Here is a 21,223-nt window from a genome sequence, read left to right as displayed (position 1 = left end):
AAATTGTATAAACAAGAGTGTGCGGAATGCTGGCCGATAGTTGAAGATTTGAATCAACAAATATTGTTAATTTTTCCGTAACATCGCAGTTAGGTTTTAATATATAACATACTAAAAGCATTTAGTTAACGGTGTGTTTGATTGGTCATTTTTGCTATTCAGGTGCGTGGTTTACACGCGACGCTCGTGCACGAACACGCGAGGAAACACGCAAGGCGTTCAGGTATAAATCACGAATAATCTGTGTGCAACGAGTTATCATTTTATCTCATGAATACTGAACACCGCCATGACGTATCGGCGTAGAGTGTGCGGGTTACAGGAGGGGGAGTGTATCCCTCAGCGCAAACGTTTATACAAAATTATAGCATGCTTTTTTATAGGGCAGATTATGTCCTCATCCTCCAATTAAATCTCAAGGTTATGCCCATAAAAACCGACACCTTTTATACTTCTAAGTGCTCAGGATGACAGAGAGGTGAAGAATGATGCTGATTTTATGGATGCGTTTCATGATGATCCATCGTAGTGAATGTGAGAATCAGCGAGACTTCGCGGGTCTGAGGATTAAACAGCAGCTTCTAAACTTCTTTACGCATTTTTTATTTCTAACGATCAGAATAGCTCTTTGTACACCCTGTCTCTTTGCATGATTTTAAAAGCAGTTCTAACGGTTGTCTCACTGTCTGGTTTAACAGGAAGAGGTACAAAACTTTGTAAGATAAATTTCTTGGTATACATACACGTCGGCTACAAAAAGTGAAGCAAACCTTCAGGTAATCAAGGTGTTAGCTATGATTAGCAACAGCTATGATTACCTACCAACAAGAACAATATCAACATAATGCATGATTACGTTGGTACAATAAATTACAATTGTTTGCACAATCCGAGATTAATTGCCTACACTCTTCAGCACGTTTTAAAGTTAAAAATGAAAATTCGAACTCCGTCAATGGATGCGGAATCATTGTGTCAAGTTTCATTCCAATCGGTCAAGTAATCCCAAAGCCTTACAACAACAGCAAAAACAACAACAACAACAACAACAACAACAACAATAAAAACAACAACAAAAACTACAACAACAATAGTATGAGCAGCGTTTGGGGACTAGTTCCTGGTCCAAAACGACCCTTGATACGAAGTTGCGTTTATGCAAACTGTTCAATGACTGTTCAACTGTTCAATATAGTATTAATACTATAAACAACAACTACAGTAAAGAAAACTTCATTAGCTTCGAATTTTATTAACAGATTTCGATATTAACATGAGCTACATACGCTCTATTGAGTAAATAAAGTAAGTACATCAATAACTAGAGATAGAGTTTAACAACAACTATAGCATGCTCTTTCTTTAATGCCGCATAGCAGGAATCGATTATAGGGATTTTTAAAAACAGATCCTCGATATTTCTGTACATTACAAACTTCATCCTTGAATTTGCATATTGAAAGTTGGATGGCAACCATTAGTTTATTAATTCCGGTTGTCCTTTTGTTTTTCAAAAACATATTGGCCAGCATTTGTTATGAGTTCATAAGGTGTTGGCTGAATGACCACCATCTAATGAATCAAAAATCCTGTCGCTAAATTATTACTTTCCACAAGGAGGGGCACCACATGGTTGTTGAGGCATCATTGGGGGCATCATTGGGGGAGGCATCATTGGAGGCATTCCACCCCCACATGCGGGTTGGGCGCATCCGCCTGCAGCTACAGGTGGTGGCATAGCTGGTGGGCATGGTGGTTGTGCACATTCAAAGACATGTTGTTGTGTATGGAAGGTCTGTGGTGGTGGTGGTGGCGGCATTGGTGGTGCTGGTGGGGCAGGAGGAGCTGGTGCCATATGGTGAACATGATGGTGGTGTACTGTCGTAAGATGAGTGATTACTTGCCCCTGAGCTTGAGCGCCACAGCAAGACTGTTGACATGCTGGTGCACACTGTTGAGGACAACCACCACCACAACCACCGCCCATCTGTGGCTGCATACCAAATTGTTTCTTGCTCGCTGGAAGTACAACAGACATAAATTGGAAGAACCCGTATCAGAATTCGATTCAGATTTCAGGTTCGAAAAACCCAGTTATCGCTTATTATTCAAGTATGTGATTCCTATGACCCCCAAAAATAGCAGTTCATATTCCATGTTAGGTAAGTTAGATGGTGATTTTTATGGTTTTATAAAATTGTGAATTCTTGTTCTGAAAGTAGGTCCTTGGACTGAGTTTGAAACTTGTTCTATATTTCAGATGAACACAACGAAATACACACAATTGTGACTCAGACCGAAATTACCTTTCATTGCTAATATTACAATCATAGTATTTTACCTTTTTCGTGTTTCAGCGACTTAGCCGAGGCTTGGAAAATATACAACGCTAGTAGAAGTGATACAACCGTTATTCTTAACGCCATATCTGCCTAAAAAGACAATAAAATAATCAATATAAAAACCAAAAAATATTTTTGTCTTAGTTACAATGCTTCATTTTAATCAAATTTCCAAATTACCGGACAAGATTAAACGATCATTTCATTTGTTGTTTTTTGCAAAGTTGTTCTCGATTGTCAGAAACCAATAACGTGATATACGATGACGCGTTTTCTGATAGATTGAAATTATATACGGTTGTTTTATATCGAACTTTCACAAAGAGTCAGACGAGGAAGACCTGAGATCGAGGTAGCAATGAGAAGGCAGAGATCTTATACTAAAAAAAGAGATCTTTATACTAGGTTTGTTGGAAAAAATACAGTCAGCGATTTATGACTTTTCAACCATTTTGTTTTTCGGCGTTTCCAGGTTTTCCCTCTAATTACCAATTTACGAGTCCATATTCCAAACAAATCATTCTTATTTGTACTTCAGGATTAAGACGTAAAGGTTAATCCGGTAATTAGATCAGTTATATGTATTATTCCTTGAGGACGGGTGTCCAACGATGTTACACAAATAATTTCTGCTGTTGCATATTGTGTCATTTTAACTTCGTGTTGCCCAAATCGTTTTCAATACGTTTGTTTTCGATACGAGGGAAGTCACTCGTTTTTTCTTTCGTATTTACCTTTCTTTTTTCGATTTTTAATGACAACTGTAATTAGAATCTGGTCAGAAAGAAACAGGAGGTGCATGCCAAGGAAATATAAAATTTTTAGTTTACACTTTGAATATTTGAACGACAAGAACGATCAACTGAAAAGAATTTATCTTTAGATTCCTAATTTACCATTTATATTATTGATATATCACTATACTTTAGTTTTGTGATAGTTGATTATAATACAATGGAAAACAAATACTATATCGCTAATTAGGTCAGAGCAAAATAAGGTACAAACCTAGCCAAATGGTTCCTCAAGACGATGATACTTGAAATATACCCTCCAAGCGAAATAAATAATTTCAAAATCCTTGAGAAAAGAACTATAGAAAATCGTCTGTCCTCGAAATACGACTTTGCTTAGGAAACGGGTAGCCAGTGCATGACGTGCTTTGAGAAAACTTCAAAGTAAGACTTTTCATGCTTCAATTCTTGCGTCAGTGAAGCGTGAATAACCGCCGTAACGCTTCGTCACGCATATTTGCGTCAGCCAATCATGTTCACGTATTTTGTGGATCCACAGTAGTGCAAAATATCTTCATAATGCACATTGAAAAGTTGAGAATTAATAAAAAATTTCAGATATTATTGTATTATTATTTTTAAGAGGTGAAAGATAGAATGTTGTATATCATCTGATTTTAAATTTTAGAACATCAATATGAACCATATAAGTTTGAAAAACATAATTTATGGCTGCCTGTTTGTTTTTGCTTACAAATAATTATACTTTGAATTGCTCAACCGTTGAAAACAGACATCGGTCAATTTTCTTGTTGAAACAAAGGCGCAAATTTTTAAGATGAAAAATAGCAAAATTTAAGTATTATTATCATTGAATTTGTTATTTATATAAAATTATGGACGCAATGTGTTGTATGAAGTTTGAAGAAAATAAAATATAGTGAAAATAGTGATTAATAATTAATAACGATACAACGGGTGGGGTTGAGTTAGTTAAAAGAGCACCAGTTTTTTGACGTTTGTTTTCATATTAGAGTTCAAAATCACGGTAAATTCAATGAATAAATTATTAGGGACAAAAGTTTGATCGCTTGCCCGTTCGCTTAGAACTGTTCCTTACTTGAAATTTTAGTTTGTTTGGCCTAAAAAGAAGGGACTTCTTTAAGAAGGTAAGCCTGTTCTTGTCGTTTTTCTCTGAAGCATATTTCGGCATCGTCACATTTAAATACTAGTGTCATGGATTTTACTTTCATCTGCTGTTTTCGATATAATATTATGTTAATTTGGGTTATAATAGTAGGAATGATAACTTGCGTGATATCAGCCTAATTCAAGTAAAGCCAGTATAATACGTAATGCAGCGTCTCAAACAGTTTTCAAGTCATTTGGTCTAACAAGATTAAGTTGGATGTTTCAAGATTCATTCATTAGAATATATGTTGTACTGTTTATTCCTTAAAACGAATGAGGGGAAATGTTTAATGTTATACTTGCTTTGTTTTTTTTCCAGTTTACCAATACCAATTACTTTGAATTTATATTCAGTGTAAAATCATGAACTTATGCATGCTAAACGTTCTTCTGCAGTCATCTTGTTAACAATGACGTCTCAAAGATTGCTCGTATGTCTTGGCGTTCTCTTATTATCAAGTGCCATATTGGGGAAATCAGTTCATAAGAAAAAAGGTTAGTACCTTGCTGAAGATAGCAGACGCTATCGATTATACGAAGTGTGCTTTTTAGACATATAGGATAATGGTTTCACTTTTCAGAGATCATATTCGACGACATTGAATATGTTACAAATTTGTTTTTGTAACATATTTTGTAACATACGTTTTTGTTATAATTTTGTAAGAGAAGTACCAAACGAGTACCAAAAATGTATACGTTAAAAAAGAAAAAGTACGATATATAGTTTTTGTTTTTTCACGACCATCAACAAATAGAGCAACCTAATCCAATTATATTTCAGGTGTGTTAGTAATCTACATAGCTACTGCATTTCGCATGATATCAGATGAACTGTGATCATTTCGGAACCTAGCCAATATCAACAGCAAAACCTGTTTTGCACTAACTTCTATCAATGATTGTAATTTCAGGAACAAAAGAATGTAAACCTTCAAAGAAACAGATGGGATGCCCAGGACAATGTCCGTCATCTTGTGCTCCGGCATGTCAGTCGTCGTGCTGTGGTGGTGGTGGAGCAGCAGCTGGCTTTGCTGGAGGAGTCGGAGGAGTCGGTGGAGCCGGTGGAGTCGGTGGATTTAGCAGCACACCTAATGCTAATGGCGCACAACCAAATTACAAAGGTGGGCCACCACCTATTGCACCACCACCTATGCCACATGGAGTGATGCTACCGCCATCACCTCCGGCACCATGTCCACCTACACATATATACAATACACAACATGATGAAACTCACGAGTGGAAACAACCACCAAATGCACCACCACCACCACCACCTGCACCACTGCCTCCTGCACAGAAGATCAACACCATTCAACATATTATTCACCATCACCAGAAACCACCACCACCACCAAAACCAGCACCTCCACCACCACCACCAAAACATCAGTACCAAACAGTCAATGACGAAGATCACGCCTGGGCACCAATACCTCCTCCACCACCAGTTCCTGCTCCACCAGCTGCACCTAGACCTGTGAATAAGATTGTCCACACTATTGTTCATCATCATGTTGAACCCCCAGCTCCAGGACCTCCACCTTGTATGCCACCACCCTGCATGGGACAAAGTAACTGCTGTGGAAAGTAGGGCTAAATATTTGCAAGGCGAACCTGATCAGACGATAATTGTACAGAATTTTATAGCGACGTACATTACATTAGCTATTTAAATGTTTCATCGTTCAGGATGTAATACATATCATAACTAGACAATGAAACATTGTGAAGCTGACACATCTCATATCTGGTTTATGTCTTATGAGCTACTACTGGCTTTCGATGAGAAAATAAGTCGATAACTCTAGTATCTAAAATTTGTCAACAAACATTTTATTTATTAATATGTAAAATAATATATAAAATCTATTTTTAACATGTGAAACAGTAAAACAGTTTTAAATTGCGCTCCCGCACTGAAGATGTATCTAGAACTAAATATACTTTTCACGTGCACAGAATATAGTTGAAATTTTCACAGGAACACCTCCACTAATGTCTTAAAACGTAGGACCCAGCTTCAGTGTAGTTTCTGCGTGCAACAAAGTATATTTTCTACCATTGCATATATGTAAAACAGACACTGGTGACTCTGCACAATTGCACAATTACAACGCCAAACACGCTCTGGACTAGACATAATGTTGTCACATCACTTATTGTTATCGTGACTATTTTTTTGCCACAATTATCAAAAGAGAATTAAAACAAAAATATATGTTAAGTCCTACTTCACAGCGGAGCTACAACGAAATCTTCCATTGTTTTTTGTATTAACTGCATGCATTATATTCTGGTATATGCGCCAAAATGTGTTGCTTTATTAGCTTCCTGTGATTTTTTCAGTCACCCAGTCAAAGGATCGTAACCCAGCATTTTTTGTTAGCCCACAACCGATCATAAATAATGAGTGGTCCGAGGACTAGCACGAGCATAGTATGCCCCGTATTACCCGGCAAATTACAGAAACATTATTTTAGAAAGAGGATTTGTTCGGATAAATGCTCGTATTGCGGAACTCGCTATTCTGTCCACAGTCCACGGTTTCTTGTATATAATCTTTCAGTAAGAATTTCTAATACTTAAGTTTAAAAGTTCGAAAGTTTAAAATAACAACAATAACTGAAAACAACACAAGTCACTGATTAGCGACGTTCAGCGTGAGTTATGCAGCGTGAGTTACAGATGTTATTGATTCTGAATAGTAAGGACGTGAAACCTATGGCTATGTATTGATAACATTAAATACTTAAATTAGCAGAATTTCTAACCAATCCCAAATGCATTTTCTCTGCAAATGGTCCTGGGGTATGTGGTCACCTAGCCTGCCGTGCAGACGCTTCAAATTTCGAAGGCAGACAGAAGCAGATCTGCATGGAAGGCTAGAGATCAGGCATCACTACAACATTAAAATATTACACCTAGATTCATCCATCTACTGCATTTGCAGCACGATCAGCCACTACATTTCGGTATACCTCACTTACATAAAACAACACAAGCAAGGCAATAACAATATCGTCAAGAAATCCCAGCAGTCCAAATGCTGCCTCAGATAAAATGTCAATCGGAGAAACAAAATATAGTAAAGCTGCTAAAAAACATACAATAATTCGAAAACGCAGCAACAAAACCAAACCTGTGCCATTAAAAAGTTCATGAAAAAGTTGTGCAAGTAGTGTTGGCAGATCCTGAATATACTCCATGATCTGAAAGCAGAAATATAAGTAAAGAAAAATAGACCATGATGGATAATTTAAAATAAAAAGAGAACAGTTAAAGATGGGTACAGGTACTTAATAAGTCTTATTTCTCTCCACTCAACCTTATTAATCAATGTTGGCATGTTGTAGACAGGAACTATTTTCATGCTCAGTCACCTAATTTTTAATTCACCAAGTGGAAGATGTTCATGCAACCATCAAATGGATGTGTTCCACTATGATAAGATAAAGAAAAGAAGTTCTACTTACAGTTCGTGGTTGTGATGAAAATCTTCTATTATATTGATGAACTGAATTTTGAATACTTGTTGACTGCTCAGTTATTTCAGCTTCGTCAAAACTGATAAATAGCATAGTTATCTGTTTGGAGAAATCATAAATTATAACACTATTTATCTGCTGTAGTACATTACTGTGAAAATTACTGTGTTGAGTTTACCTGCTGTCTGCATACTGGACAAGTCATAGCTCGAAATATAAATCTTGTTTGCCAGTATGTTATTAGACATTGACCTAAAGTGGAATGAATTTGATTTTGTAGAGATTCCAATTCAAAGTTCCACCAAGATACATACCTACCATTCATTCATTCATTCAAGACAGGTATTATATATTCATAGACAAATGAGTGAGCACAACCTCCATCCCTTGATGATCTCAACCTTGATAACATGACTAGAGTTTACTGTATTACTGCCTGTTTGTGTGTATTTACAACAAGATCTTAACAACAACCTTTACAACACACTAAACGCAAATTAGTCAACAAAAATATAACACCATGAATAAACTGATGAAATTGAAACCTACCACAAAAACCATGCCCACAGTTGGTTATGATCAAATAGTGAGGTGGCATTAAACATATAGGACAAGGCTCGCCATCATTAATATTCCTCGGAGGAGTTACATTAGTTCTTTCATTATTTTCCGTATTTTCACCAACTCCTAGTGTCTCTCTAGTAGCTTGTACATTCTCTGCCTCGTCAGGGTGTATTTGCACCCCACACGATCTCTTTACAAAAACAGAGATAAATAAAGGGATCAAGATTGCGAGAGAAGCTCCAAGACCGAGTAAAACTTCATTTCCAACACCTTCAACATACATTACTGTTGGTTTGTCACTTTGTTTCGCATTTGAATTAAAAATTGTCCACCAAACATCAGCCATTTTGATTGTTTTTGTTGTGAAGTCACTGTGGTGTTGCAGAGCTTGTAAATTCCTTAATTACAGTTTTAAATTCCTCACTATACTGAATCAACCTTTCCTGTGTATTGGTGAGAATTGGTGAGTGGGTTCACTTACTGAACTATTTGAGTCTAGTTCGTTTTAAAAAATTTACTATCAGCAATAGATGACAGGAACTGGGGGGCGGGAGGAATAGGGAGCGGGCAACAGAGGTACCGGGCAACCGACAGAAGCTGGAAACATGAGAACGGGGGACGGAGGAACAAGAGAATGGGAGACCCAGGGACTGGGAGTGGGGGATAGGGGAATTCCCCCATTCCCTTGCTCCTTTGTTCCCCATTCCCCTGTTCCCTCGCTCCTTTGTCCCCCATTCCTGGCCGCTGGCCGGTTCCCCGGTTCCCCTGCCTCGCGGTCCTCCTGTTCCCGGTGCTGTCGGAAATTGTCGGAATCATTCGCGTCGTTCACATGAATCACCAAAAAAACTTCTTGGGAATCTTTAATGGTATATTATGAGTTCTGAGGCATTAGACAAGAAGATTTTATCTGTATTGGACACGAAGAGTAGTGTTGATACTTTGGAACTAGCAAACGAATGGAAACTCGATCATCAAGCTGTTGTCGGTGCTGTCAAAAGTCTCCAAGTTTTGGATGAAGTGAGCTCATAGCCTCATAATAAATTATATGAAGTTTTACATTTAAGTCAAGTTTTTAAAGAGTGGCTTTCATACACGCGTAAAAACGCTCAGGTTGATATCAACAGGGTGGAGCAATGTTGTGCTGCCCATAATGTTCAGAGTTGTTATCAACATTGAACAATATGGTTGACACTGAATCGGGTGTAACAGTATTGTTCAATGTTGATAACAACTCTGAACAATGTGGGCAGCACAACATTGCTCCATCCTGTTTATATCAGCTTGCATCAACCTGACCGTTTTTAGGCGTGTATATCATAATCCATCGTTAAAATACATCGTTATGCACAATCTACCCCCCCCCCCTTTTCAAGATTTACCTCTGAGGAGAAAATGTTAATTGCCCATCAATTCATTAATATTTTTCTGAGATCAGAGAAGAATTATTGATACTGTAGCTTGTGTAAATTATGAAATTATGTCAACTCTGGTTGTGACTTAATTTAATCAACCTAATCTAATATATTTAAGAGAAACTAGCAGTAGGCCAGTAGCTACCTTAATTTTTGCAATGTTCATTCTCTTCAAGAAATTTGATACAATTGCATTTCAAGGCTACAGAGTATGTATTTTGACAGGTAGTCCAGGTGGAACAAAAGGAGTCTAAAAGCTTTAAACTATCTGCAGAAGGTGAAGGTGTTGCTAAGAATGGAAGTCATGAAGCTGTTGTATTTGCTCATGTTCCTAAAGATGAAGGAATTCCACAAAAAGAACTTATAGTAAGACTTACAATTGACAGAATAATATAATTACTGATTTTAAAACAACTTTTAAAACTGTTTATCCACTGTGATATCCAAAGTTCTTTATAGACTAGTTACAATTGTCAGGTCAATAAATGATATAGTACTATACTATGATTTTTACTTTCCAACAAAATTTTTTTTAGAGTTTATTTCCTTCTGCTAAAGTTGGTTTTAATAAAGCAATGGCAAAAGGATGGTTGTCAATGGATAAGAAAGCTGATGGAGGTCCAAGAGTTATGAGAAAGGTATTTAACATTTGTGAGACATTTCATATGTTTCAGAAAAGCAAATTAAGTAATGTACAGGTTTAATCACATATATATTAACATAATGATATGATTATATAATGATTGAACCCATTTCCCACAATGAGTTTCATATGGTACCCTTTTAGGTAGTAGAAATCACAGATGATGTAAAATGTGATCTTAATAAAATAAAAGATGGACATTTAGAAGACATTAGTGATGCATTACTTAAAGATTACCAGAAAAGAAAGCTTGTTGAGACCATGTAAGAATTTCTTCCAAGTAGTCTGAATTGTCGTGTAAAGATTTTATAGTTCATGAGCATGCATGTTGAAGTTTGAAAATTCTGTCTTTAGATTGATAAAGAAGTATTTGGTGAAAAAGGGAGCAAACTTCAGTACAACAGCAAGTAAATTGGCAGCAGATTTAACAACAGATTTGTTGACAAGGTATAATCAGTTATGAGTAGTGTTAATTAATAGAAGGGCACAAGGTAACTACATTGGTGGCTAGTGCAAACCTGTGTCAGGGTGCAAATTGAAAAGTTGTTTAAACCACAAATTATCAACTAATTACTAAACAATTATATGTATAAGATATAATACAGCCTGAAAGGGAATTTTTTTTAATTAATGGCAATGGCAACAACAATTGGTTGGTGTTCGTCTTTTTCTACAAAATGTATCATTACGGTACCTTCAATTTAGCAACGAATGGAAGACAGTAAAGTTCAAAGAGTATAATTTTGATGCTCAAGGAATTCCACCAAGTGGTGGATATATGCATCCGTTGATGAAAGTTCGAGCTCAATTCAGGCAGATATTCTTAGAAATGGGGTGAGATATAAGAAATAGATATATCCTAGCTGCCTTGTTTTAATGCACAACCACACACAGATCTTTTCTCAATATTTAAACCCTATTCATTGTCCAAATTTAGTTTCACAGAGATGCCTACCAACAATTTCATTGAAAGTTCATTTTGGAATTTTGATTCCTTGTTCCAGCCACAGCAGCATCCAGCAAGAGATGCACATGATACTTTCTTCATAGCAAGTAAGTGTACATCATCTTCTCCATCCAGTTGAGAGAGTCTATAGTTGTGGGAGGCTTATTGTATAGAGGTTAGAAATTTGGGTTCTCAGTTTAAATGATTAGATTATTACTTCTGCAGATCCAAAATATGCCAAGTTAGAAGATATTCCTCCAAAGTATATTGAAGCTGTGAAGGCTGTGCATCAGCATGGAGGATATGGTTCACAAGGGTAGACATATTTACATGTAACTTCATAATAATATAAGGCTTACTGTTACAGTTTAAGTTTTTTATGATTGTGTCTGTTTATTCCACAGTTATCAGTATGACTGGAAATTAGAAGAAGCGAAAAAGAACATACTGAGAACGCATACAACGGCTGTTAGTTCAAGAATGCTCTACAAACTTGCTAAAACGGTGAATGGCTTTATCATTGACATTGATAATTAAACTCGCTTAATTTTATTACGCGAAAAGATAGCGAGGGGGCTAGAAGCAACTAAATTGTTACTTGTTGAATTTAGTCAGTCATTCAGCAGAGCCCACTACTTTTGAATATACTCTAAAAATGATTATATTGGGATTTCTGATCTTTTAGAAAAACATCCCAGCAAGATATTTCTCAATTGACCGTGTGTTCCGAAATGAAACTCTCGACGCGACGCATTTGGCTGAATTTCATCAAATCGAAGGATTGGTCGCTGATTATAACCTGACATTAGGAGACCTTATTGGTGTTTTGCATGCATTCTTTAAGAAGTTGGGTGAGTATCGTAATTAAAAGATTAGTATCACATTTAATGTTTGTGCTGGAGCCAGGGGTTTGTTTTTGTAAAGGATGAAGTGTCGTGTACCTGGTTCATTTTTCATTAAAATTAACCTTACTTTATGTATGAAACAACTATGTTTTTTTCTACAAAGGAATGCATAAACTACGTTTTAAACCAGCATATAATCCCTATACGGAGCCAAGCATGGAAATATTTGGATATCATGAAGGTACTGTGCAATATATAATATACTATTGACTGCTGCATTGTACATCGCAATTATCGCTGGTTTTGATTAATTAAAGTAATCACCACAAAGATTCCAACGTTTCGACTCTCCGGTCTAGTGTATTATCAGGGGTGATCTCATATCAACATGACGTAGATGCTGTATTATCATTGCCAAAGAGTAATATATATTTAGTTTATTATGACTAGAGTTGAGATGAGATGGTAAACCTTCATTATCGATCATCTCATCTTGTATTGTTCAAATTGCATTCGACGCGACCAGTATATAGCCATGCAGTAATAAGAGACTACCAAGTAATTACGATTGTCTCTACGTGCAGGTTTGGGGAAATGGGTTGAAGTGGGGAATTCTGGTGTATTCCGGCCAGAAATGTTACTACCAATGGGACTTCCAGAAAACCTATCTGTTATCGCGTGGGGTTTATCTCTTGAAAGGTGCGTTCTTTTTCCATACTGTATATCTTAATTGGGTGATACCCTACCAAGGCATGCAACTGATGCAAGTGTATACTCATTTTATAGTTTATGTATTACAGTTTTTCTCTTTGTTTTGACCTGGTGTAATATCGAAAATTACAACCCAATTAGACGTCAATGTTGCAAAACGGATAATACGAAGTAGTACAAGAAATTAGTCACTAGTGTACTGGATGATCAAAATGTCGTTGACAGTATCTTTTCTATTTCAGACCAACGATGATAAAGTACGGCTTATCAAATATTCGAGATCTTTTTGGACATAAAGTTGATCTAGAAATGGTCAAACGAAATCCCATCTGCAGATTAGATTCGTAATTCAAGGGGACTATTAATAAATAAAAGAAAAATTTAAACGTATATATTTTTTGAAGTATCAGGCTGGATTCTTTCGAGTCCTTATCAAGTAAAATAGTACACGCTACCTGCTGTCTGTTAAAAGTTGCCTAACGACTGGTTTGCTAAGTATCGGTGTTTCACTTCGCTGCTATTTAAAATTAAACATACTTTCAAAATCACACAGTTCCGATACGGAAGTAAAACCAAACGCACGCGGTTCCGTAATGTCGGGCGCATTTTCATGATTAAAAAGTAAAAGGTTTATCAAAAAAATCGCAACAGACCCGTGATCAAGTCATCAAGACCCTGGATACGAGGCTGATTAGGCTCAAATTATATTGCGTTTAATACAAAACATTTCTAGGTTCTACTGACAAGTGTTATGAAGGTGATCAAAAATGATTTCAAACATCATCTAGGACTAGGTTTTTAACTTAAATACAAACGCTGTACTAAACAAAAAATACTAAAATTTAAATAATCTAGTAACTACACTAATTAACTTTCTAGAAAGATATAATATAAGACTTCTTATCGTTGTCTACCAGATGCCTTCGTTAAAGTTTCCAATTTTCTTATGAACATAAACTACGGTTAAGGAGACTGACGCGTTTTAGCACCAGTTACGTCTCCATGGCCGAGTCACCAATTTCGGCCGGTGTCGTATTACCTTCGGGTTCTATTGTTTTTTTAGCGGGTACTTCTTTCTCTTCCACCGTAGCTCCATGATTGGCTTGTTTCGTGCCCTCTTGGCTTTGTGGTTCCGTTGTCGAATCACCATTTTCAAGTTGCGCCGATGTTTCTTCGTCCCCCTGTCGTACATTAGTTTCGACTTCTGGCGTTGCGTTATCGCCATTTTGATCCTGTGCCGTTGTGTCTTCGATGTTTTGCCGAGGTTTCTTTGCAGGTGTGTCGGTGTTCTCTTCAGTGTCGTTAGATTTTCGCTTAAAAAGAGCAAACAAAGAAAGTAACTAAAGATTAGCAAGTAACTAAATAAATTACAGTGACCTAAATGCTGATTGCAAGGTCTTAAAAATATGCCTAAATTTAAATTCGATTTAAGGGCTCTTCTAAAATCTAAAATTAATCATCTTAAATTGGGATTAGGGAAGTATAATTTTTTAACATACCTTTTTTCTGACGAGATGATTGATAACATTGACCGGTTTATCCTGTAGTTACAAAATTAATCCAATTTATCGATAGAAAAGAACGAGGTTATTCTAATACCCAGAAAACGTTAAGACCAACAAATATAAGTAACAATAATTATATACTCACTGAACAAGAGCTACTACTGCACGCAGATTTGTTTTCTCCAGTTCCCATCGACGAAGATGTTAGTCCCATCGACGAAGATGTTAGTCCCATCTGAATGAGGTTTTAAAAAAGTAATTCAATACCACAAAACTAAACACACAACCTCAGTTTCATAATGTGACATGCTCAGAGAGGAACAGGGCCAAGGGCAACACACAACACACCTGCTCTTTAATATTGCTTTTCATTCTCTCCTTTTCATTCATTGCGTCTCGACTCTGCATGGGAAAGAATTATCAATACTTTGTAGTTTATGTTGTTAAATGTTGTCCGCTGACGAGCAAACTTGGGAGACTTTACAAAATGTGAAATCCACTGAGGAAGATTAATAATTCTATACAAATAAATCTAACTGTAACACAGATAATTTAATTTAGTTAGACTAACCTTTTCCAGGACCTCAGGTAAAAGATCTTCAATCTCGGCGAGTTCTTTCCTGTCTTTAACCAAAGGATCGTCATCTGAACTCTTTCCTTTACCTTTGTCCTTTTTTTCCGCTTCTTCAATTCTATTTTTAATGTTTTTCAATCTTAGTTGAAGAACTTCAGCTGCGTTACCGTAATGGCTTGCTGATTCTTCATACATCATGGACAAGGTGTAGGCCAAACCAAGATTATAATATCTTGCAAGGGTTAAGGATAACATTCGTCAGCATATAATATTTTTGTGACAGTTACCAAGACCGTGGTGCATTGGGACATCAAGATGAATCGGCATATCTCGATAATAATGTACTGCAAATTAATGTCAACGGTAGCTCTATTCATAGATACTCTTCTATAACTCTATTAGACCACGTTCCCCATGCCAGGAAAAATATTTTTTCAAACATTCCAATAAGCCCGACAATATACTAAAATATAGATGGATCCTGTGATACATGCACGAAATAGAAAACTACTGTACTTGCACTTTAAATTTACGCTGAGTATTTCAGATAATTTTATGAAAGATACGTTTCTGCAAGAAGTCTGTCATCAGGCTCAAGCAGGTTCTTTTGTATATTAAGACATTTTGTCAGTTCAGTAACAGCATCTGTGAATTGTTCTGTTAAAATGACACAAAAATTCTTTAAATTGCACTAACCAAATTGAGTAATATCGCTACGGTTATTAATAACGCTTCAGTTTTACCCGAGGTTTATAACAGTACCTTGTTCCATATGTATTTCGCCTAACAGCAAATGGGCTTGTGCCAGTTTTAGCTGCATTTCTTTGCTGTTATGCCTAAAAGTTAGAATAATTTGCTTAAATTTTAGAAATGTATTGTAATGGTACTGAAACAACCACACACACTAATAAACACTGTCAGTCTTGCTCTAGAAATACAAACCTTTTAAAAATAATCCTTGCTAACTCTAATGATTCCCAAGCTAGTTGTATTGTAGAAACTGGGCCATCATCTGCTGTCTGAGGAAATAAATTTTTGTTCTGCTTAGCACTTGCAACTTATAAATGTATAAATCTCTGGTGATATACTATAATTAGATGGTTTCAGTGTTGATTATCACAAATACATATTGAAATACAGTGCTTTGCAAACAGCCTAAAAAAGGATGCAAGGAGAGCATTCTATTATCTCAAAATGTTAAATTTTGACATGTAAAACATGCAGTAAACTACCTCTTTATCATCTTCAACCTTTCCCTGATCTTCATTTGTGGTAATGTCAACCTCATCTCCTTCCTTCTGCTCATCATTCATTCTTTCTTTATTGCTTATATTTTTGTCTTGAGAAACATCTTTATTATCATTTTCTTGACTTTCTTCCTTAATGCTATTCTTGTTTTCATCAGGCTGCATCTTATCATCTTGATCTGTTTTCCCTTCTGCATTATCTTCAGTTTTGAGCGCATCTGCAGGCTTCTCCACAATTTTCTCTGCCTCATCATTTTTACTATCTTTATTATCATCACCAGCTAATTTGGTTTCTGTTTCATTGTCCTCCATTTTTTCTTCAGTACATCCTTTCTCTGGCTTCTCTTCATTTATCTTTTCTGTGTTGTCAGCTTCTATAGTTCCAACAGTGATAGGTATGAGTTACATCATTTACATCAGATCTCTATGGTCAGGTACTGGGTAATACACAGCTGGTGAAGGGTATATAACAATTGCTTTATACAGTTTCATATTCATATACGGTTAAGATAAGAAAGTATAGTCATCTCAAGAGCTTCCTATATGTTTCTGCATAGCTTTTCTCCAATATTTCTTATGGTTTATTCTCAAAATTAAAAAATACCTCATGGATGGACCAGACCTAATTAGCATTATAAACTCTTAATTAACATGAGTGACCTTGACCAAGCACATTCTTTTAGATTGATACCTGTATCTGCCATGTCATCATCACTGTCTGGTAATTCTTCTTCAACAGCTATTTAAAACAAATTTTTCAGACTTAGAAATCAAAGTCTTTGAATGAAAATAGTGCAAACATGCAAGACTTTGATAATACCTTCATTTAAAGCACTTCCTAATACTCCATTCTCCAATCTATATTAAAAGGACCATGCAAAGTTGAAGAAGTATGATCTATGGTATAATAATATTTAAGGAAATAGCATATATAATACTTTGGGATGTAAACACTTCACCTTGCTAACTCTAATAGACTTTTCCCATACTGAAAATGAGCATCACTACATTCATTGGACAATGCACCATATTTTTTGCTCCTATAAAATGTATGTATATATAAACAAATTGTTTTAAAGAGAAAACTTTTTTATCTTTATATCTGAGTGATTTAGTAGCCTAACACTATTTCAATAAAACTATGCACTATAACTGTAGCTAGTTATGCATTGATGTATAACTTTAGCTGACCACATGCCCACAAGCAAACTGAGCATGAAAATCAGTTGCCCTCAGAAAAAAATCCCCCAGTGATTAAAACATGGGGTATTCCTAAGCAGGATGTATGGCAATGTCTATATATATGGCAATTAGTAATGATATTATCCTGAAGTTTCCACTGCTCCACATGGCTATGTTGTATTTCTTATCTAGCTTTAGGACACTGCTAAAAGTACATCAAAACTTTAACTCCTTCAAGTCATGGTAATGCGAATTCCCATGCAACCAACAAGCAAGATAACATCCTACAATCTCACACTGCGATAGCAAGTAAATAATGTTGAAGCATGATGTCTTTGGTAAGGTTTAATGTACGTCTTTTAGGTAAAAAAACATATATCAGAACGCTGTCTTGTATTCACATGGTTTAAGTACTATAGATAATCATGATTGACTGATGATCACAAACTTACAACATGAGACATGCGACTTCAAAGCATTTTGCTGCTTCAACAATTTCATCGCAAACAAAATGCCTTTTTCCTTTACTCATCAACTTGCTAACTTCTTCCTTACTAAACAAGATAATTTTCAGAAAAAAAATTAGTAAATTCAGCACAACTTTGGCGTAGTTTAATAAGCATGCAAAATCGAAAATATTGTGCAAATAATTTTCTCAACACTCTAGTTTCCTCTCGTTGCAACGTCTATAAATCGAAATCATTCCGAATACACGCACCTAAATGTACAACTTGAGGAAGTCGGCTGTTCGTCTTCTACAGAAGCCATTTCAGATAGCTTAAACAATTCTTGCAGTTCACAAACACAGTAACTCTTCTGGTCTGACCAAAGAGCTTTGAATGTCGAGACTTTATTCGTCTTCGGCCTTCCTTTCCCGCGAAATATTCCCGCGGTTCCGCGGAACTCTATTCCAGACCTAACCGCGCAATTTTCTACCTGCGCAGAATCCAAGGCGAGGGATCACGAGGGATCCATAGAGGGGTCAGTGGGAGGGAAGGGGAGAGGGCAACCACTGGAGCAACACACTCGGGGCCAAGAGTTCTCAGAGGAGTCACTGAAGGGACCCAAAAATCTGTTGCTATAATTAGCTGGTGCTGCCTTCGTCAAATGCGAAGGACGGGAAGGGAGCGTGCTAGCCTTTGATGAGCTGAAAATAACAAATGAAGGAAATCTGAAATTTATGAAATTATTCTATTAACGTTGAATCTTGATTTGAATTTTAAATATTGATTAAAATTTATATGGTGCAGAGTGGTGCAGTATTTGAGTAAAATCAGGGTAAAATTGAGCTTATTTGGCTTTTGGTCCCAGGTCTCCAATGCAGCAGAATCATGCGCATTGTTGATTCGGCGACTTGTTTCTTTCCGCACCGCCATCGATCAGGTCATCCTCGTGGTTTTAGAAACAGACAAAATTTCTCGTTTTCTGGCCATTAACGCCCTGCTCTTTAGTTCAAAATATACATTTAAAGTTCATGAAATTACCGAGTAATACATAACAGTTGAGGTAAGTAATTTTGTTATCATTCTTGGCGAAACATGTGTGAATTGTGATGTATGATTATAAATATGTGAAATTAGTAAAGTTAAATAGTATATTTATATGTATCCATGTTTATTTAAAATCCAATGCTCTGCCATAGTTGTGATAGATGGGATACAATTCGTTTAAAAATACATTTGAGAGAATCAGTCTAGTTGAGTCTCTAGTTTATAGGGTTTGGTATTAGGGTCATGTTCAAAATGTCTTCTATATATGGGCCCAACTACATGTGAGAGGCAATAGTGAGGAGTCACTTGTATTTGTTAATATTTTATACAGTCATAAAATGTGAACGAATGTATATGCCCAAACATTTGGACACATTTTGTCTTTTTGCAGACCTGAAGATTATGCTTGAAAAATTTGGAAAATAAAATCTCGAACAAAATATACCTAGCAATGCTCTAAATAACAAAAACAATTTCAAAACTGAATTTGTTTATTGTGAGGTTCGCAATGTCATCTTGCAATGTTGGGCCGATACATTGAATTCCCTTGGATAGGGCCAAGGTAGCATTTCAAATCCTGAAAAGGATTGAAATGACTGGGAGATGTTGAAATGCAATTATATTTGAAGAGGATTCTTGTTTATCTGTTTATGAGACTGACCATGCCTTTCTCTAAAAGGTGATAGAGTATTTAACATTTGATTTAGAAAACACTGCAATATGAATCCCGATAAATTGAACAAACTACAGAATCAAGTTCGAATAGGAGGAAAAGTAAGTCCATCTATCATTAGTCGACAAAATGTACTACTTTAATTAGTGTTCACCCCATTCATTTATAGTACTGGTCAGAACTATTGAGAAACACCTTTGTTATCCAATTTATATGTAGTTTATTTAATGTTTATGTGTAGATACCAACAAACTACATGCAGCTTGCTCCACTGAGGGTGTTACCATTATGACTATCAATGTACAAACCTATAGTATGAAAGTAATTAAGTCAACTGCTAAATGGTTTACTAACTACACTTTTTATGATATTCACATTTCTAGGGTACTCCTCGTAGAAAAAAGAAGGTTGTACATAAAACGGCAACTACAGATGACAAAAGATTACAAAATTCATTGAAAAAACTTGCAGTTAACACAATCCCTGGTATTGAAGAGGTATTTAGATATCTTCTCTTCTATAGCATGGTGTGCTTAAGTTAGACTATCAGAAAAATAAAAAGGGAATGACAACATTTTAGTAATTTGAAAGTCACTTTAAAATTGTCATTATTTTTTATAAAATTTTAGGTTAACATGATAAAAGATGATGGAAATGTTATTCATTTTCTAAATCCTAAAGGTATAGAAAATAATTATATATAAAGACAAAATCTCATGGTATGGTGCACAAAGATCTCAAGTGACCACAGGGTGGTGTAGTGCATAGTTTCAAGTTCCATTTGAGCACATTTCATTACAAGTGTATATTTTTATAGTGCAAGCCTCGCTTCAAGCTAATACATTTGCTATACAAGGTCATGCTGAAACCAAACGTAAGTTTCTTGCATAATTTATTTAATAGAAAGCATATATACTCATATTTGGTTATCTTCCTTTAGCTCTGAGTGATTTGCTGCCTGGAATATATAACCAACTGGTAAGATATTAAATCATCTTTTGGTAAAGTACTACTATCAATTATTTATTGAATTTCCTCCTTTCTATTATGGTTTCAGGATCTAACAAATCTTCCAACTAAAATGCCAGTTGGTAAGTGATATCAACAGCCTATGACAGCCTATGAATTGCTAGTGAATTTGGTTGTTCCTAACATGAACATAGTATATTACATATTAATTAATTAAGCCTTCATTTTTGTAGTACCTTCAAGTGATATTTCAGCTCTAGATGATGCTGATGATGAAGTACCAGGTAAAACTTATTCTAGACATGTCTAATACATGCACATTGTTCCATAAATAGGGTTTCGTACATAGGGAAGAATTAGAAAATCCTTCTGATTGTTTTTAAGACATACACAATCCAGGAGGGGTTAAGTATAACCATTCATCTGTTCATTGACATGTATATTTTGGTTAATCTTATAGATCTTGTGGAAAACTTTGATGAACCTTCCAAAAATGAAACAGTATAAAAGTGTCAATTCATCGCCAACCAGCAATGACAAACAAAAATATTTTGCCCTGCGGAGTAAACTACATACAAAACATTTACATTAGAAATGACGCCAGTAATATGCGCGTCTAGGACAAACTAATTTACATATCTTTATTTTTTATTTCATTTATTTTTCATTAACAGTTTGGAGAGTGGTGGTACTGCTAATTTTGT

At 35.8% G+C, this 21,223-nt stretch overlaps 6 protein-coding genes across 7 annotated transcripts; 3 read left to right on the top strand and 3 right to left on the bottom strand.

Annotated features, from left to right (window-relative positions):
• Positions 1-1,217: 1,217 nt before the first annotated feature.
• On the bottom strand, positions 1,218-3,514 carry LOC114527141 (late cornified envelope-like proline-rich protein 1). The gene is made up of 3 exons (XM_028548771.1): positions 3,351-3,514; positions 2,342-2,432; positions 1,218-2,019 (listed from the first exon to the last, which is right to left on the bottom strand). Exons 2-3 carry the CDS (start codon positions 2,424-2,426, stop codon positions 1,604-1,606), a joined length of 501 nt encoding a protein of 166 aa, XP_028404572.1. The 5' UTR covers positions 2,427-2,432; positions 3,351-3,514; the 3' UTR covers positions 1,218-1,603.
• A 623-nt stretch (positions 3,515-4,137) lies between these two features.
• Positions 4,138-6,158, top strand: LOC114527140 (leucine-rich repeat extensin-like protein 3). The gene is made up of 3 exons (XM_028548770.1): positions 4,138-4,245; positions 4,664-4,762; positions 5,182-6,158. The coding sequence occupies exons 2-3, from the start codon at positions 4,678-4,680 to the stop codon at positions 5,862-5,864; spliced, it is 768 nt and encodes a 255-aa protein (XP_028404571.1). The 5' UTR covers positions 4,138-4,245; positions 4,664-4,677; the 3' UTR covers positions 5,865-6,158.
• A 99-nt stretch (positions 6,159-6,257) lies between these two features.
• Positions 6,258-8,674, bottom strand: LOC114527139 (E3 ubiquitin-protein ligase RNF170-like). Its single transcript, XM_028548769.1, has 4 exons — positions 8,308-8,674; positions 7,937-8,010; positions 7,747-7,857; positions 6,258-7,482 (listed from the first exon to the last, which is right to left on the bottom strand). The coding sequence occupies exons 1-4, from the start codon at positions 8,666-8,668 to the stop codon at positions 7,201-7,203; spliced, it is 828 nt and encodes a 275-aa protein (XP_028404570.1). The 5' UTR covers positions 8,669-8,674; the 3' UTR covers positions 6,258-7,200.
• Positions 8,675-9,036: 362 nt separating this feature from the next.
• Positions 9,037-13,243, top strand: LOC114527136 (phenylalanine--tRNA ligase alpha subunit-like). The gene is made up of 13 exons (XM_028548767.1): positions 9,037-9,339; positions 9,960-10,100; positions 10,271-10,372; positions 10,522-10,640; positions 10,732-10,824; positions 11,083-11,211; positions 11,315-11,430; positions 11,549-11,639; positions 11,728-11,827; positions 12,009-12,174; positions 12,332-12,409; positions 12,753-12,867; positions 13,122-13,243. The coding sequence occupies exons 1-13, from the start codon at positions 9,196-9,198 to the stop codon at positions 13,225-13,227; spliced, it is 1,500 nt and encodes a 499-aa protein (XP_028404568.1). The 5' UTR covers positions 9,037-9,195; the 3' UTR covers positions 13,228-13,243.
• A 294-nt stretch (positions 13,244-13,537) lies between these two features.
• On the bottom strand, positions 13,538-18,252 carry LOC114527131 (histone-binding protein N1/N2-like). Of its 2 annotated transcripts, none has more exons than XM_028548761.1 (14): positions 18,106-18,252; positions 17,840-17,941; positions 17,165-17,245; positions 17,026-17,063; positions 16,897-16,944; positions 16,191-16,579; positions 15,901-15,977; positions 15,721-15,794; positions 15,525-15,615; positions 14,956-15,190; positions 14,733-14,786; positions 14,530-14,619; positions 14,379-14,420; positions 13,538-14,192 (listed from the first exon to the last, which is right to left on the bottom strand). In XM_028548761.1, the coding sequence occupies exons 1-14, from the start codon at positions 18,153-18,155 to the stop codon at positions 13,872-13,874; spliced, it is 1,692 nt and encodes a 563-aa protein (XP_028404562.1). In that variant the 5' UTR covers positions 18,156-18,252; the 3' UTR covers positions 13,538-13,871. The 2 variants fall into 2 exon arrangements, with proteins under 2 accessions (XP_028404562.1, XP_028404563.1); XM_028548762.1 differs by having other exon boundaries at positions 14,099-14,195; positions 14,381-14,420.
• Positions 18,253-18,725: 473 nt separating this feature from the next.
• On the top strand, positions 18,726-21,217 carry LOC114527142 (transcription factor BTF3 homolog 4-like). Its single transcript, XM_028548773.1, has 9 exons — positions 18,726-18,893; positions 19,585-19,651; positions 19,934-20,047; positions 20,180-20,231; positions 20,368-20,424; positions 20,491-20,528; positions 20,608-20,641; positions 20,753-20,803; positions 20,980-21,217. Exons 2-9 carry the CDS (start codon positions 19,598-19,600, stop codon positions 21,024-21,026), a joined length of 447 nt encoding a protein of 148 aa, XP_028404574.1. The 5' UTR covers positions 18,726-18,893; positions 19,585-19,597; the 3' UTR covers positions 21,027-21,217.
• The last annotated feature ends 6 nt before the right edge of the window (positions 21,218-21,223 follow it).

This window comes from Dendronephthya gigantea, unplaced genomic scaffold (genome assembly GCF_004324835.1).
Source record: "Dendronephthya gigantea isolate DGI-Jeju-01 unplaced genomic scaffold, DenGig_1.0 000043F, whole genome shotgun sequence".
Taxonomy (NCBI): domain Eukaryota; kingdom Metazoa; phylum Cnidaria; class Anthozoa; order Malacalcyonacea; family Nephtheidae; genus Dendronephthya; species Dendronephthya gigantea.
Note: the sequence above shows the minus strand (reverse complement) of the source record. Positions and strands in the feature narration are given on the sequence as shown.